This window comes from Bactrocera tryoni, chromosome 4 (assembly GCF_016617805.1).
Source record: "Bactrocera tryoni isolate S06 chromosome 4, CSIRO_BtryS06_freeze2, whole genome shotgun sequence".
Lineage (NCBI taxonomy): Eukaryota > Metazoa > Arthropoda > Insecta > Diptera > Tephritidae > Bactrocera > Bactrocera tryoni.
The window spans coordinates 79,178,066-79,192,503 of record NC_052502.1 but is presented as its reverse complement, the minus strand read 5'-3'; the positions used below and the strand labels follow the sequence as shown (position 1 = coordinate 79,192,503).

Below are 14,438 nucleotides of genomic sequence, written 5' to 3'. Positions count from 1 at the left end.
GCCCTCAAGGGCATACGGTTAGTTAACGTGCAATTCAGTGCGCCTGAAGCAACACAGCGGCCTCAGTGCAGACGTGACTGACAAAAAAAATTGAATGCCGTTGTGTTGAAGGCAGTGACTTGGATGCATTTAGAAAAGACGAAAATAAAATTATTTAAAATCACTACCGAAATGCAGAAAAAAATAAAAATGCAAAATAAATATATTTTAAGTTAGAGTAAACTTTCTGCGTTCAAGCCATGAGTCATTTAGTGACTGTGATGACCTAAATGTTACACATTCGACGCGCACATCCAGATGCTCATAAAAACGTTCAATGAAAAACGCAGCATTTGTGCGTACAACATTTTAGTGCTACAAATCATATCACATACAAATCTACAATAAAAGCAGCGAAATAAAAGTCATAACTGCTAAGAAGTCAGGGCGTCCGAAATGGATGCGCGAAAACAGAAGCGGCTCGGCGCCGCGCCAATTGCATCGTTCGAGAAGTCGTTTGAGGACACGGCAGCAGCGGGCAACACGGCCCACACCAGCACAACAAGCGCTATGACAAGCAGCAGCTCAGCCACAGCAGCAGCAGTTATGCCAGCAGCGTCTATCTCGGGTTCAACGAAGTTCAATGCGTCGCAGGAACATGAAGCGCTTGCCAAGGACATTCACAGCAATGGCGAGATGTTGGTAAGTCGCTTGTCGCATGCAACAACCGAAATAGATCACATACTTTTGAAAGCTTAATTTTACTTTTGTATGTATGTATATACTTCATTGTACAGCAACTCGATTGCTACGTAGAATTTCGAGTTTCTGAAGTATTCTTATGAAAAAAAAGAAAACCGTCACAGTGCTTAGACGCCAGTGCGTCTGCGAACTCCGGCGCGAGTTATTGCTTTATTTAAAGATAATTCGTTGCATACTCACACGCGCCACCCAACGCTTTTTGTCACTCGAATTCAAAGTCACGTGCCTGCGGTTGTCAAAAAGAGAGGGCCACCGCAAACCCAACGAAAACAATGCGCAGAAGGGCCGATTGTCACATGCGAATGTAAACAAAAGGTTTACGTTACTCTCTTCTGCCACAATATTTATATCTCTCTTCAGCAATCGTGCAAAATGCTGCCATAGCTGACAATGTGCTGAACAAAAGCTTATGAATTCAACAGAAAAGCTGCCGAAACGTTGCAACCAACAGCTGTGTGGCCACACACACCCACCGACAATGGCACGCTTTATGCGCGGCTATGTGCAAGTTCTAAAGCGACTGGTCGCCAGCAGGTGTGTATTCGAAAAGCACGCGGGCTTCCCAGCAAAGCTCACATGCCCAGTCGCCAGACAAGCTGTCGTCGCCGCTGACAAGCGCTGGCTGTCAGTTGGTGTTCGGTGCGTGCGTGAAGCAGCTACAGGATTCGCAGTCGCTGGGCTCGTCTGGAAGTGGTGAACTTCATTGCCACCTCCTTCGTCACCACCGCACATATCTACTGTGAAAGCGGTATGTGTACCCTTTGCCTACTTCTAGGCGCTTTAACAGCTACTTTAACTAATCAAAAATCCAATACAAATTAAATGGAGGCACTTAAATTGACAACAAATACATGTGCAATTGGCAACATTTGCATGTGAAAGCCTCAAGCTTGCTATGTGCGTGAATTGGTTTTTCCTGTGCAGGGGCTATGCAGAGCTGGTGTCCAAAAATTTGCTGACCGAAAATTTGTGTGTACCCTGAAACTGAAAAACAACTTGAGCTCTATATTTCTCGTGCGCGTGCAATCCTTCGACGGCAGTCTGCATTATTGTTTCTTCCAAAAAAATAGTTATGTGTAAAATTCAAGAATATAAATTTGGGCGCCTAAGCAGTACAAAACTCGGCGCTCTGCGAAGTGTCTAATCCAAGGCTTCTGTATGAGCTCAAGTGCAGTTGAGCTGAAATTTCCCACACAGCAACAATAAAGCATGAGCTTGTTCACTCACACGAATATAAAAATATATGAGACACAGGCAAAGCAAAAAATTAGTGTATTGTAAAGTTCAACACTTTTGAAAAGGAATAAAAACGCGAATATAATTGAAGAAGTCTTATATTGCACTTCAATATTTGATTCGTTTCACTTCGTCTAGTGAATTGCAATGCAACTCGAAACCGTAGTCAAAACGACAATAAGTGGTGGGCCTAAACTGGCCTAGAAGAGTACAAGTTCAAAGAGTTGTGAAAATCCTTACGACGATTGAAAGTTGTAAGGTCTTTTTGCCACAAATTATCGATAAAACCAAATACAGTAAAAGGTGAACTAGCAAAAGATGCTAAGAAAGCCCTTAATGCATGTGTTCTTTGTAATGTGAAGTGGCAAAAGTGGAAAAGAAATTTCTTTTGAATATGTAACCAGTGAATTTTGCTCAGCCAGCGGCGTTGTTGTGGCTTCCAGTGACGTTATCTGTGCGTTTTCCTTTGACAGTTAATTAAATTGCAAAGTTTCGAAAGTGGCAAGTTTCAGATTCGTTGAAAGCTTCGAAAATCGGAAGTGAAGGAAATCAATTTAATTACAAAAACTCTGTATAGATATGCGGGAATGTTGTGCTATAAATAAAATTATGTCGTGCTATTAAATACGCCGCCATTAGCTGACATGCTCAAGGATGAAATCTATAAAGCAATGACAACACCGGAAGCACCACTCACAAGTGTATGGAAAATGGAAATGCATTGGCAAACTTTTTGTGAAAAAGCTGATGAACACACATATACTTGAAATATTATTTCTATTTACCGTTGCGTTGCGCTGAAAGACCCTTCTTGTCTTGGCTCTACAAATAAAACTCTAGCAAAAGTTAGTTTTCTTAAATGTTAGAGAAGTACACTTTGGGGTGGCGTTAAGTTAAGTTCCCCTGCGTCGAGCCAATATCGTTTACTTTATACATTGAGACTCTAGCACAGCTGTGTCGAATTGAAGTTTATAAATAGTCATTAATTATGTACTTCGACATAAATTGATCTCAAATTAACGACTCATTAAAATACACAACGTTGTTTTTATTTTTTTTGCAACTCATATTTCTCTTCTGCACAGATGGAGCCACGCGAGCACATTAATAAAACAGCTGCGGACACAGCAACCGCAATAGGGAAAGCAAGAAATGCCCAAGCAGAACAACCTAGTATTGCCGTATCGTTGTCGGGAAGTGCTGTAGTTGCAACAGACGCCATCGCTGCCGCCGCTGCAGTCAGCCCAAGCAATAGAACTAAACACGAAGGCAACAATACGAGGCGACCACCTCTTTTAAAGGCGACCATTTCCGCCAGCACTACAGCAGGTGGCGGCGACACTGTTGGTCAGCCTCAAACGCAGCATCAGCAGCTGGCGGCTGGAGTAGGAGGAGCGTATAAGGGAGCCACTACACTTGCCACACCATCCACGCCCCGCATCGAACTAAGTCGTGCATCGTCGTCATCGCATCACGAAGAGGACAGCCGGGAAAGCAGTCCCGAGAATGTGTTCGAACAGGTGATGATAATGCGAGAAATGCGATTTGTAAATATGTACATATGTATGTATAGTAAATGTGCATGAGGCTTGATGTCGCTGTGTGTGAGTGCGAGCTAGTGTGTAAGCCGGACAATGTAGAAGTTCAAAGTAACGCCAGTTGGGTTTTGCTTTAGAATTGAGTGGGTGAGCGAATGTTTGCAGTTTTTGCTTGAAATTTTCCCTCGTTCTTGCCGTAATTATCGCACATTTCTACTCATACACATTCACATCTTGTCGCGTCGCACAAAAGAGCACACATTAATGTCTAACTGCCGTTATTGAATTTACTTCCCGTTGCTGTCGTCAGTCGTTAACAACAACACAACTTCCAACATTAAAGCTCTGCATTTGCATCCTTCCCCTCCAACATGATTTTCTGCATGTTTTTGAGCTGCTTCACCCGCTCGCCTGTTCTTTAATAGCAGTCGCACTGTGCACGGTTGGTGTATGGGCTTCACTTTCTTGCACCTTTCCTTCTGCTCATTCGTTCATTTTGTGGGTTAATGAGTTCAGTTAGAAAGTGGACCAGCTACAATCAGAATATAGCACAAGGCAGACCAAAAGAAAGAATGCATAGTGCTGGTTATATTGAAAGTGCATTTAGGTTGTTGATGTCGCAGATTTTTTAGATGAGAGTTTTAGAATTACATATGGTGTGTATGTTCATGGTATCAGAATATTAACACGACGTTTAGCCGATCTGACATCTCTCTACTTTGGCCTGCCTATCAAATTGGCTGTACGGATTGTATGACGATGAGGATCTTCAAAATCTCCGAATTTTTGCCGTCTCAGCGTAGATAACTGCGACGGGTGACCTAAACACTATCATACTGAACCCAAAACAATTAACCTTCCTAGACACAATCACTCTATTGTGTTTGCAAAACTTGTAAAGACATTTCACGTTGCCCTCTATACTGTTATTTTCCTTAAACTTTCTTCTTCATCTTTACTTGCGTAGAAACCGGTTACCGTTACGCGGTTATAGCCGAATTAACAACAGCGCACCAGTCATTTCTTCTCTTCGCAAAATGGCGCCAATTGGAGATTCCAAGCGAAGCCAGATCCTTTCCCACCTGGTCTTTCCAACGGAGTGGAGGTCTTCTTGTTCCTCTGCTTCCCCCGGCGGGTACCGCGTCGAATACTTTCAGAGCTGGAGTGTTTTCGTCCATTCGGACGACATGACCTAGCCAGCGTAGCCGCTGTCTCTTTATTCGCTGAACTATGTCATTGTCGTCGTATATCTCATACAGCTCATCGTTCCATCGAATACGATATTCGCCGAGGCCAACGCGCGAAGGACCATAAATCTTTCGCTGAACCTTTCTCTCGAAAACTCGCAACGTCGACTTATCAGATGTTGCAGGACGGGAATAATGAGTGACTTATAGAGTTTCGTTTTTGTTCGTCGAGAGAGGGCTTTCCCTTAAACTTTTGCGAAAGTTATATTTATGAAAATTTCTGTCACAAGTTTTTTATAGGCGATTGTTTTCTGGCTGTCTTTGGAATGTGTCAAGAAACTGTTAACGTGACCCACTTTAGAAATGTGTAAACTCATTCGACGGTTCTCAAACCAAAGTCAAGCACCAGTGCAAATAAAGGCAAAGGCAAGAGAATAACAACTTAAAACAAACCGAATTTCCGCTATGTAGAAAAACAGGATGACAAGCTATTATTGTTAACAGTTAGCTTGTATTATTTCTACCATTGCTTGTTGGTGGCAAGTACAAGTTGCAATTGTGATATTTCAGCTACTGCGCTTGTTGTGTGGTCGCCTGCACTGCTTTCCCTCCACTGTCAGCAATTGTTTTCGGACGATTGTTTTGCTGTGTGCCCTAAATGTGATAGAACTAACCAGGCTGACGTTAAAAGTACCCGACCGCTGTCCTGGCCGAACATCAACACATGCACCAACCTCAAATATTGTATCATGGCTGAGTGAGTGCACTTCGGAGGGAGTGCACGACTTTCATTGCCTGTTGCTGAAGTTTTACAGCAGCGCTTAAAATTAATTGTGCACAAATACACATATACGTAGGACTTGTGGAGCACAGGAGCCAATTGAAAGCAAGCGACGGAAAATTTACTTTTCGCAAAGCACAGTTGATGTTGTGTGGGCGAAGGAAAATTAGTATAAAGTATAAAGTGTATGACCCACTCAACTGGCAGTCACCGTAGCAGCACTCAATGGTTGTGAAAAGTTCTGATCTTCACTGCAGTGTAAATGGGAGCACCGCCATAAAGCACTCAAGAAGTCGAAGTTAAGTTTTGCATTTATTGAAAGACATTTTAGCATTTTTTTATGGCAGACGCCAATCATAAATAAGACTTCAGTTCTTCATCGCGTTCTCACGCCTCGACTCATTTCAAAAGTGTAATTGCCGTCTTTAGGCAAATTTTACTTAATTAATTTAATTAAATTAACTTAATTTGCTTACGACGCCATAAAAAGTTGCCACGTTTCTCGGATTTCAACGACACAACCCTATCAAAAGCACCCACACACACAAAGACATAGCCTGCAACTTATCATCTGACATTTGAATGCCTACTAATTGCGCACCCGCATTCCTTTGCCGCACCGCTGCCCAGCCGAGCTCGACATTCACACATCTGTCAGAACGCGGCTGATAATTTAGTAACGACGCATGGGATTAGTAGATTATTATTATTGTTATTGTTGTAAAGCAATTAATGTACACACGAACACTAATGTCCCATACATACACGCACGTGAGCATTTACATACATACATATGTCACCAATTTGAACACATCTGTGCTTGCGAGCGTTCAATCTTGTAAAAGTGTAAACACAACGCGTCGCACACACACACACACACATACATAATTATAAAGTCACGCGCACTTAATACATACATATGCATAAGACTATATGTGTGTATGTGTAAATCACTTTCGACACTGACACTTGGAAAGTAAATTTTTCTTTGCTTTTCTCTTTTCTTCTTCTTCCTTTACATGCTTCTATTCATCCCTTTTATTAAATATACATATACACGTCCTTCATTTGCCGCCTTGTTTTATGTGCAAATTGGTACACGCTCCGTGACCCGCTCATCCACACTCTCTTTTTGTTGTTGCATACTTTTGGGTTCACTCCGCTTTGTCTATAATGCCATTAAATTCCACAAAAATCGTCGTTATATATTCGCGCTTTTGACTTTGTTTTTGGTTTTCAAAATTGTTGTCGCGTTTTGATTTTTTTGTTGTACATGTTTTGCAATAAAAATGATAATCAAATGAAGGTTGGCACTGGCACCCTACAGGAAACAATCGGACTGGGCTTTCGCGAAGAGGGCGCCCTGGAGCTACGAAGCTCAACCGAGGAATTGTACTTTATGGATCCGGAGCAGAAGAAAGAGGAGCAGGAGAAGATACAACAACAGCAGGTAATTTCAAACTATTTGTTACTTACTCGTTACAATTTTTAACCGTTATCTTGAGTGAAAAGTTGCTCCAATGCTAAAGTCGCATCCTGCATTTTAGAACTGCGCTTGTTTGGGCGAAAAGGAAAGGACTTTATATAAATTTGTAGACAGAGAATCGATCTATAGGCTTGTCGCTATACCACATAATACTCGCATTTGTATGTGGTAGAATAAGTGGAGCATGCCATTCATACATATATAAACAGTTATTTACACATCTGTATGAGGAGGAAAACGAAAATGTTGCAGCGCCATGGTGAACGTTAAAATCATTCAGATATTGCAAGGCTGATGACACGCACGGCCTCGAATCAGTTGGTCTACTTTACTGTGCAATTGTGTTTGGCGAGCTGATCGATTGAAAATTAAAACCCTTCCGAAATTCCCATGCAACAAAAAAACATGGATATTGCAGGAAAGACACACACCATTACATACATGCATGTGTGTACATCTGCTGCCCACTCCTCGGTTGCGACGCCTAAATGTAGGTTAACGCTGGAAAAACTTAGTAAATGGCATAGTTGGGTTTGCCTTCGCACGACATTTTGTGAATTTTTATTGTGCCACTGTTATTGTTTGCGTTGTTGGCTCTTACCCAACTGAAGAAACGATAAGAGAACCATTTATATGGTTCTATAACCAGAAAATTGATAATATGTGTTGTTGAGAGTTGTAGATATATAACTTTGAGTCATAAATTTTATGAACTCCATTCTTTATATCAAGGCAGTGCGCTTTTAAAGGACAATCAGGGTTTCAACTGGTCCCCAACTCCCTCACACTGCCCTCAACATCAGCACAGTAGCTTGTGCCGGCTTCATCAAGACTTTTATAACTTAATTTCGCCTTCATATTCTACTCTTGTATCTGCCATTTTTTGTTTGTTGTAGTCCTCACCTCAGTTTACTGTTTGTCCTTAATTCAATAAGTCAGCAATGTTTCTCTGTTCATCTTTTTCATTCACTTATCTCGCTTGTGTCCTTCCGAACTGTCTGCCAGAGTTTTGTAAATTCATCAACAGTCAACATAGACTGGGTATCATTTACGACATTGTCTACTATACCGTGGCAGTGAGTTGCAGGATTTCTGCAGTGGTTCTTGACAACTTATTGTATTGCTTGTCTGTCAGTAAGACCACTTGGCTTGGCTTTGGTAATTAAAATTCAATTGTAAGTGATCGCCTACTAGAGGCTGTTTGCTCATAATAAGCTTGTAGACTACAGGTACAGGTGGAGCAACCGGTTTTGGACATACTCGCACTCATTTATTTTCTTTCACTGTTCTTTCTCCACTTAACTTTTTACACTTACATTGTGTTTCTTTTTTTTTTTAGCAAGTGAAACGCTCCTCCCCGCACATCTTCAAATTCGACGATCATCAAAGCTATTTGCAACAGCACCAGCGCAAAGACTCGGCCAGTTCCGAGGTCGCTGCATTGCTTTGTATTTCCGGACGCACAAGTCGCATATCTAGCGTTGGCAGTCAGGGTTCGGCTGTGAGTCGACTCTCAGCGGTATCGGGCGTTTCACGTTCGCCTTCACCTCATCGCATGCTTTTGGAGACATCATTTTGTGGTCCAAAGCCTTTGGAAAACGTAGTGGACGGTCGAGTTTCAACCACCATTGAGCCACCGACTGTTGAATTACTTGAGCAAGTTTTGCTGTCACGTAAGCACGATCCAACACAGGCTGTTTTGGCGGAAGGTATTACAGTGGAAAGTTCACCGAAGAAGAAGCCGACATCGCTATCAAACGGTGAAGCTAAACCGCCAATGAAAAGTACTAAGAAAGCAGAGCGACCCAATGCTGTAGCCATTGCACCTGGTGGTGTTGCAAAGCCAGTTATGGGGGCTCAGCGAAGAAGTAATAAAAGCCCTGGACAAATGGTAATTGGAAAAACACCCAGCGGCACCGAGTATATACGCATTAACCTGAAGCCTGACTATATGTATAACGACAAAGGTATTGCCCCCCATGAGAAAATTGTGGAGGCTCCTAACAGCATTGCTCCGCTTTATTCGCGAAGTCAAAAGAAGCCTGCTTCATTAAGTTTAGGTCGGACCGCTGTGGATGAAAATCGGCTTACACCCACGGCTAGTCCTAAGCCTACGCGACACGGTGCTTTGACTAAGGATACACATGGTAGTCGTTCACCTTCACCAGCCACTGTTTCAGTTTCGAGAAAGAGTTCATTTAGTTCGCTGTTTCGACTAGGCGGTAAAGACTCACCTGATTCACCCCGTGAACGTTCACGATCCCGCAGTAAAAGTAAAGAACGCCCAACGCCGCAGTCACAAAACGTTACGCCAAGTAAACAGAAATCCGTTTTAGCGATTTTCAAACCAGGAAAACGTGGAAGTAATGCAGGCGCCGATGCTAAATCTTCGAAGAGCTCCTCACCTATCGATGGGCATGAGCTTCAGCAACAGATGCAACAAATGCGCAGTAAGTCACACACTCCATCATCGACTACCACTGGAGGTGGATCTCGCCCTGCCAGTAGGTTACGTTATTACGATGAACCTGTGGAAGGCGTAATACACATACCTCTTCATACCCCACCAGAGGAAAAAGAGGCACGCAAGCTATTGCACGGTATACAACAACTCAATGCCGAGCCGATGCGTCCGGTTCCAACTGCAATAACTGCTAGCCAGCTTGCAGCGGCCGCTGCTGCTTTGAAACCAGTGGGCGCTCGTAAAGGTTCAGGAAGTGGATCTTCAGGTAGTGGCCAATCGCAACCACGTTCACAACAGGTGGAAAAACTACAACGCCTCGAAAATCTTGATGCAATACACACTCTTTCACAGGAAGATGACAATAAAGAACGTACATGGAGCTTAGAAGTGAACAAGTATAGCTCACAGGACTCACAGGAGACAGCTGGTTCTGAAACCAGCTATGCAAGTGCTATAAAAGTCAATATTCGTTCAAATTTGGCCAATGTTAAAGAAAATGTTGTGCAAGAAAATGGCATGGCAGCGGAAGCTGAAATTCATCGTTTACCCTCTGTGGATAGTGGCGGTGAAACAAAGATTGTTGAGACTGTAGCTACAGTCAATGTAAACATTACACAAGTTCAGCCTGAAAATGAACATACAAAAGAAAAGCGTCGATTACTTTTCACCACACGTTTAGGTTCAGGTAGTCAGGATCCAATATTTTCTACACAATTTAGTATTTCTAAAACCGAAAGTCAATCCAGCCAACTTTCAGAGCAGGTTCAAGAGACAATAATAGAAAGCCCTGGCTCAGAGACTTTACACAGGCAAGGCACAGTAATCCGTCGCTCAGAGGAAGAAGTGGAATTGAATGCTTCAACAAAAATACAAGAATCTAAAGAGTCTATGAAATTGCCGCCGAAACGACGGACCTCTACGGAGATTTCAGCTCGGCGGCAGAAATCGATTTCCACATCAGAAGATGAAAAGCATATTGTGCAAACAACAGTGACTGCAGTGGTTATGCGTCGTAAGGAATCTCATGAGGAACCACGGAGAAAATCACGTTCTACTTCCGAAGACGATGCAGATGCTGGTGGTGGGATTGTGAATCAACGACATTCACGTTACTTGGAAAATTTCGATGTGCGAAAAAAGTATCATGAGAATGTGCCACGAAAACCTAAAAGGCAAAGTGTTTCGGAACCAAAACATGGTGACAGCACGGAGGATGCGATTGTTCACGTCGCAGAACAGCGCGACGACCAAAAGTTATCAAAGCAACATCAGCAACGGAAACCGACACTGCCTCAACCACCACCACCATCTACAGCTCCTTCACCATCACCTCCCCCAACTACTTCATCCGTGGCTGGAAGTCGTTCGCCAACGCCCACACAACGTGTACCGCGCTCACAATCACAGTCACCTGTAGATCGCTCCGGAAAACAAACGCCCGTTAAACCACCTCGAACCTCTACACCCACACGTCGCTCACAGGGCTCTCATGTCGGAACAGAAAGACAATCAATGCCTTCAACCGATGAACCAGTCGAATCATCTGAAAGCGAACGAGACTCGGACCTAGCTGGCGGCTCGTCAGCTGCAGCCGATCCTAAGCGCCGACATTTGCCTCGTCATGTTGGGACAATTGAAGACCATGAAAGCACAGGACTCGTGTCGCAAGAGTCTTTTGATGAGCTTCCTTATGTGCCAACCACGTTACCAGAGGAACGTGCACATGGTGTGCCACTTGTTCCCATGAAAGATCGAGCCAATATGGAATTGAAAACATGTCCCGTGGAACGACCACGCTCAACTACACCACTGAATCCTTCACACTTAGAAGAATATTGTGGAATAGTTACACCTCAGGAACAAGCACACGAACTTAGCGGTTCAGTTCCAGTTCGTGGTGAAAAACTACGAATAAGTTTGCCACGAAAAGACTCTACAAAAGAGCGAGTACAAAGCGCAAAGTCCCCTCGACGACCATCTAATACCAGCGGCAAGTCCTGGTTTGAGTTTGCCGAAGAAGGTCTTCGTGCTACTTCGTCAAATTTGGAACGTAAGGACTCCAATAAACAATTGCTGCAGAAGCAGACACAACCCGAGTTGGATATCAAAACCAAAGTTGCTGTCAGCAAAGCGACAACAACTACCGTGCAGACCACGCAAACACAAATCACACCAACGTCGGGCACAACAACAACACAACGAAAACTCTCCGGACACTGGATAGATTTCGAAAACATACCAGAAAAGCGCAAGCCACCAAAACGAATCACGGTTTTACCCAAAGACGGTGTTGTAACTAGCACCAGCAGCAGCCGAGTTCATGCCACCACTTCGAGTGTTCAACATATATCGCAGCCCCAGACGCATACACATAGTCATGGACATGACCATCAACCAGCACAACCTGATGTGACAATGGATGGCAAAATTCATTACAACTATGTGAAGCCGGAGGATTGTCAATGTGAGTGTCATGAAACCAAACGTGAAGGTGGCACAGGCGCTGGAGCGGACGACAACGCGAGCGCAGCCGTTGCAGATGATGAGATGGAGGGTGTAACAAGCAGCAAATCCATAACCAGTGTTGATCTGCTACAACAAGGAGAGGACATGTTGCCATTACTGGATCCCGATACTCAAGATGGAATTGAACCAAGGTAACTGATGGGGTAGTAACTTCTCGAAATGGATTTATATACCATTAACTCATTGTTGTTTTTAGTGACTCGTCGCGTGAGTATAGTTGCTACACGGATGACGAGATGGACGTGCCAATGCGACGGGCAAGTTCAAGTCGCTTAAAAGGGAATTCCTCTAAGGTATTTACAGAACAAAAGTATTTTCACAGATCCACACTTGATAAAGATCATGCTTTTTATTTTCAGTTGGACGAGTTTCCGCGGCGTGATGTTTCGCACAGTCCCCGAAATCGAAAGTTTCCAGACAATCGCAAGTGAGGCCGTTGACGTTTCAACAACAAGTTGCTGGATTCACCACTCACGCGTATTAAGTTCTTAAGTTAAATTTCTTAAGAGGAATTCTTAGCTTACTTAGATAACACTCGAATGCCTTTCTGTTTTGTTAGCGCGGTTTTAACTCGTAGTTATCTTTTAAAATCAGCTAGTAAAATATTTATAATATATAACTACATTTAAATAGTTAAATTTGTGAGGTTTTGTTGGGGCGACCAGATGCTTAGAATATGTTAATGCTTTTTGTATAAAAACACATCTACTTGAGGACTAATTCTTTGTATTAACTTAAGCCTTTAATCATTTCAAAATGCCATCTATCGGTATCGGACCAAGACACATTGAATGGATAGCAGGCAATATTTGGAATTTTTAATTTCACTCTTCAGTTTATTATAATATTAAGCACTGCATTTTGTTATTTTCGTGCTTCTGCTGCTACCTCTGCAGTGTTCCTTGCGTGACATAGAAAGTCGAATACTTTTTCTTGTGAACAAAGAGACTTATAATATGAACTTTGTTTAAGCTCTAATATCAGAAGTTATTAATCACTTTACAAATATGAAATCAGCTAGTGCTTGGATAAATATTTATAACTACTACAACTACAAGTACATATTTACATACATTAATACATATTCAAATTACATTCATACATACATACATACATATTGTACCAATTACTTGCCGATAAGTACATGGAATTAGCTTAGTTAATTGAGAGTTTTAATGAATTTTGGTGTACAGGAAAAACACTAAAACCAAACAGACAAAGAAATATTTTGAATGAAATATTCAAGTGCTTAGTATTACACCTTGCTGAATTCTTTCGAAAATTTAAAATAATCACAGCATCTAAATGTTCGAAAATTTTCTTCCTTGCTAATGAACCGTTTCTCAAGGTGTTCGCGTCCAGTTTCACAAGTAACTTCGATGGATTAGATAAAATAATACCAAAGTACTAAAATATTAGTAACCAGATTAGCAGCAAATGGAATTTGGAACTAAGATTTGAAAACTTCTTATGATATTACTGGCTCCTTTAGGATTAGGAATTGCGCGGGACCCGATAAAGTTGTTTGAAAAATATCAATAAGTAAGCGTTGTTGTTGTTGTTTTCAATAGAGTGTAAGCAAAAGAGATCCTATTCAAAGTTCTAGATGTTTATGCATGTATTTTTATAACAACATACAAAACCTGAACCCCGTAACGTTAGCGTACAAGCAACACGAGCATGTGTACTAGGCGCCCATAAGTCCTCCCTCAAATTAAAATGAAAAAGCCTGCAGTGACTGGCTGCTCGCCAAACCACCACGCGTAAACAATTAAAAAATGTACACTAGTGTTATAAATCTGCCCTTTCCCGATCAAGTAATCCAAGCTACGTTTGAGGCCGCTGAATAAAGCTTTTGGTATCTACTGTGACTGATAATCACTTACTTAAACTTCGCCTTAAAGTTGTGCGAAATTTTCGGCTTTCTAGCGCTATGTTTTGGCTAACTATGCTACCAATATTCAGCATTGTCATCAATATTTCTATTTTGAAACAACTTTTTCTAACTGATTTCCTATTTCAACTAACAAAATGTCACAGCTATGAAATGAGGTGTTCTGTTCACAACATATACATATGTATATAGTATAGTTCGAAAGTCTTCTTAAAATCGTAAAATTAGCAACGTGTTTCTATATTCCCCTAAATGCTTGTTATTTTTTTTTTCAATCTAGTAAACGATTTGATTCGTTCATAAATATAAAAACGTTTTTTAATAAGTCAGACAATTTTGATAAATCTCATACTTGCGAACCACGAAACCACATACCCGAACTACCATTGCGCTATTGTCAAACGGAAGATGTGTGCATGCTCATGGAGTCCTTAAAATCCCATTAAAATTATTACAATAATAATTAAAATGTTATTCGAATTATTACAGACGAAATGCATACATACATACATACATACATACATACGAGTGCATACATACACATATTAGTTAAGTTGTTGGAAATGCATTTAATTACCAATTAAG

General features: G+C 41.8%; 1 protein-coding gene across 3 annotated transcripts; it reads left to right on the top strand.

Annotated features, from left to right (window-relative positions):
• Positions 1–211: 211 nt before the first annotated feature.
• On the top strand, positions 212–13,727 carry LOC120774870. Of its 3 annotated transcripts, none has more exons than XM_040104707.1 (6): positions 212–681; positions 3,063–3,497; positions 6,790–6,933; positions 8,309–12,090; positions 12,156–12,252; positions 12,319–13,727. In XM_040104707.1, the coding sequence occupies exons 1-6, from the start codon at positions 436–438 to the stop codon at positions 12,388–12,390; spliced, it is 4,776 nt and encodes a 1,591-aa protein (XP_039960641.1). In that variant the 5' UTR covers positions 212–435; the 3' UTR covers positions 12,391–13,727. The 3 variants fall into 3 exon arrangements, with proteins under 3 accessions (XP_039960641.1, XP_039960642.1, XP_039960643.1); XM_040104708.1 differs by having other exon boundaries at positions 213–681; positions 6,811–6,933; XM_040104709.1 differs by lacking the exon at positions 212–681 and adding an exon at positions 1,385–1,489.
• Positions 13,728–14,438: the final 711 nt, after the last annotated feature.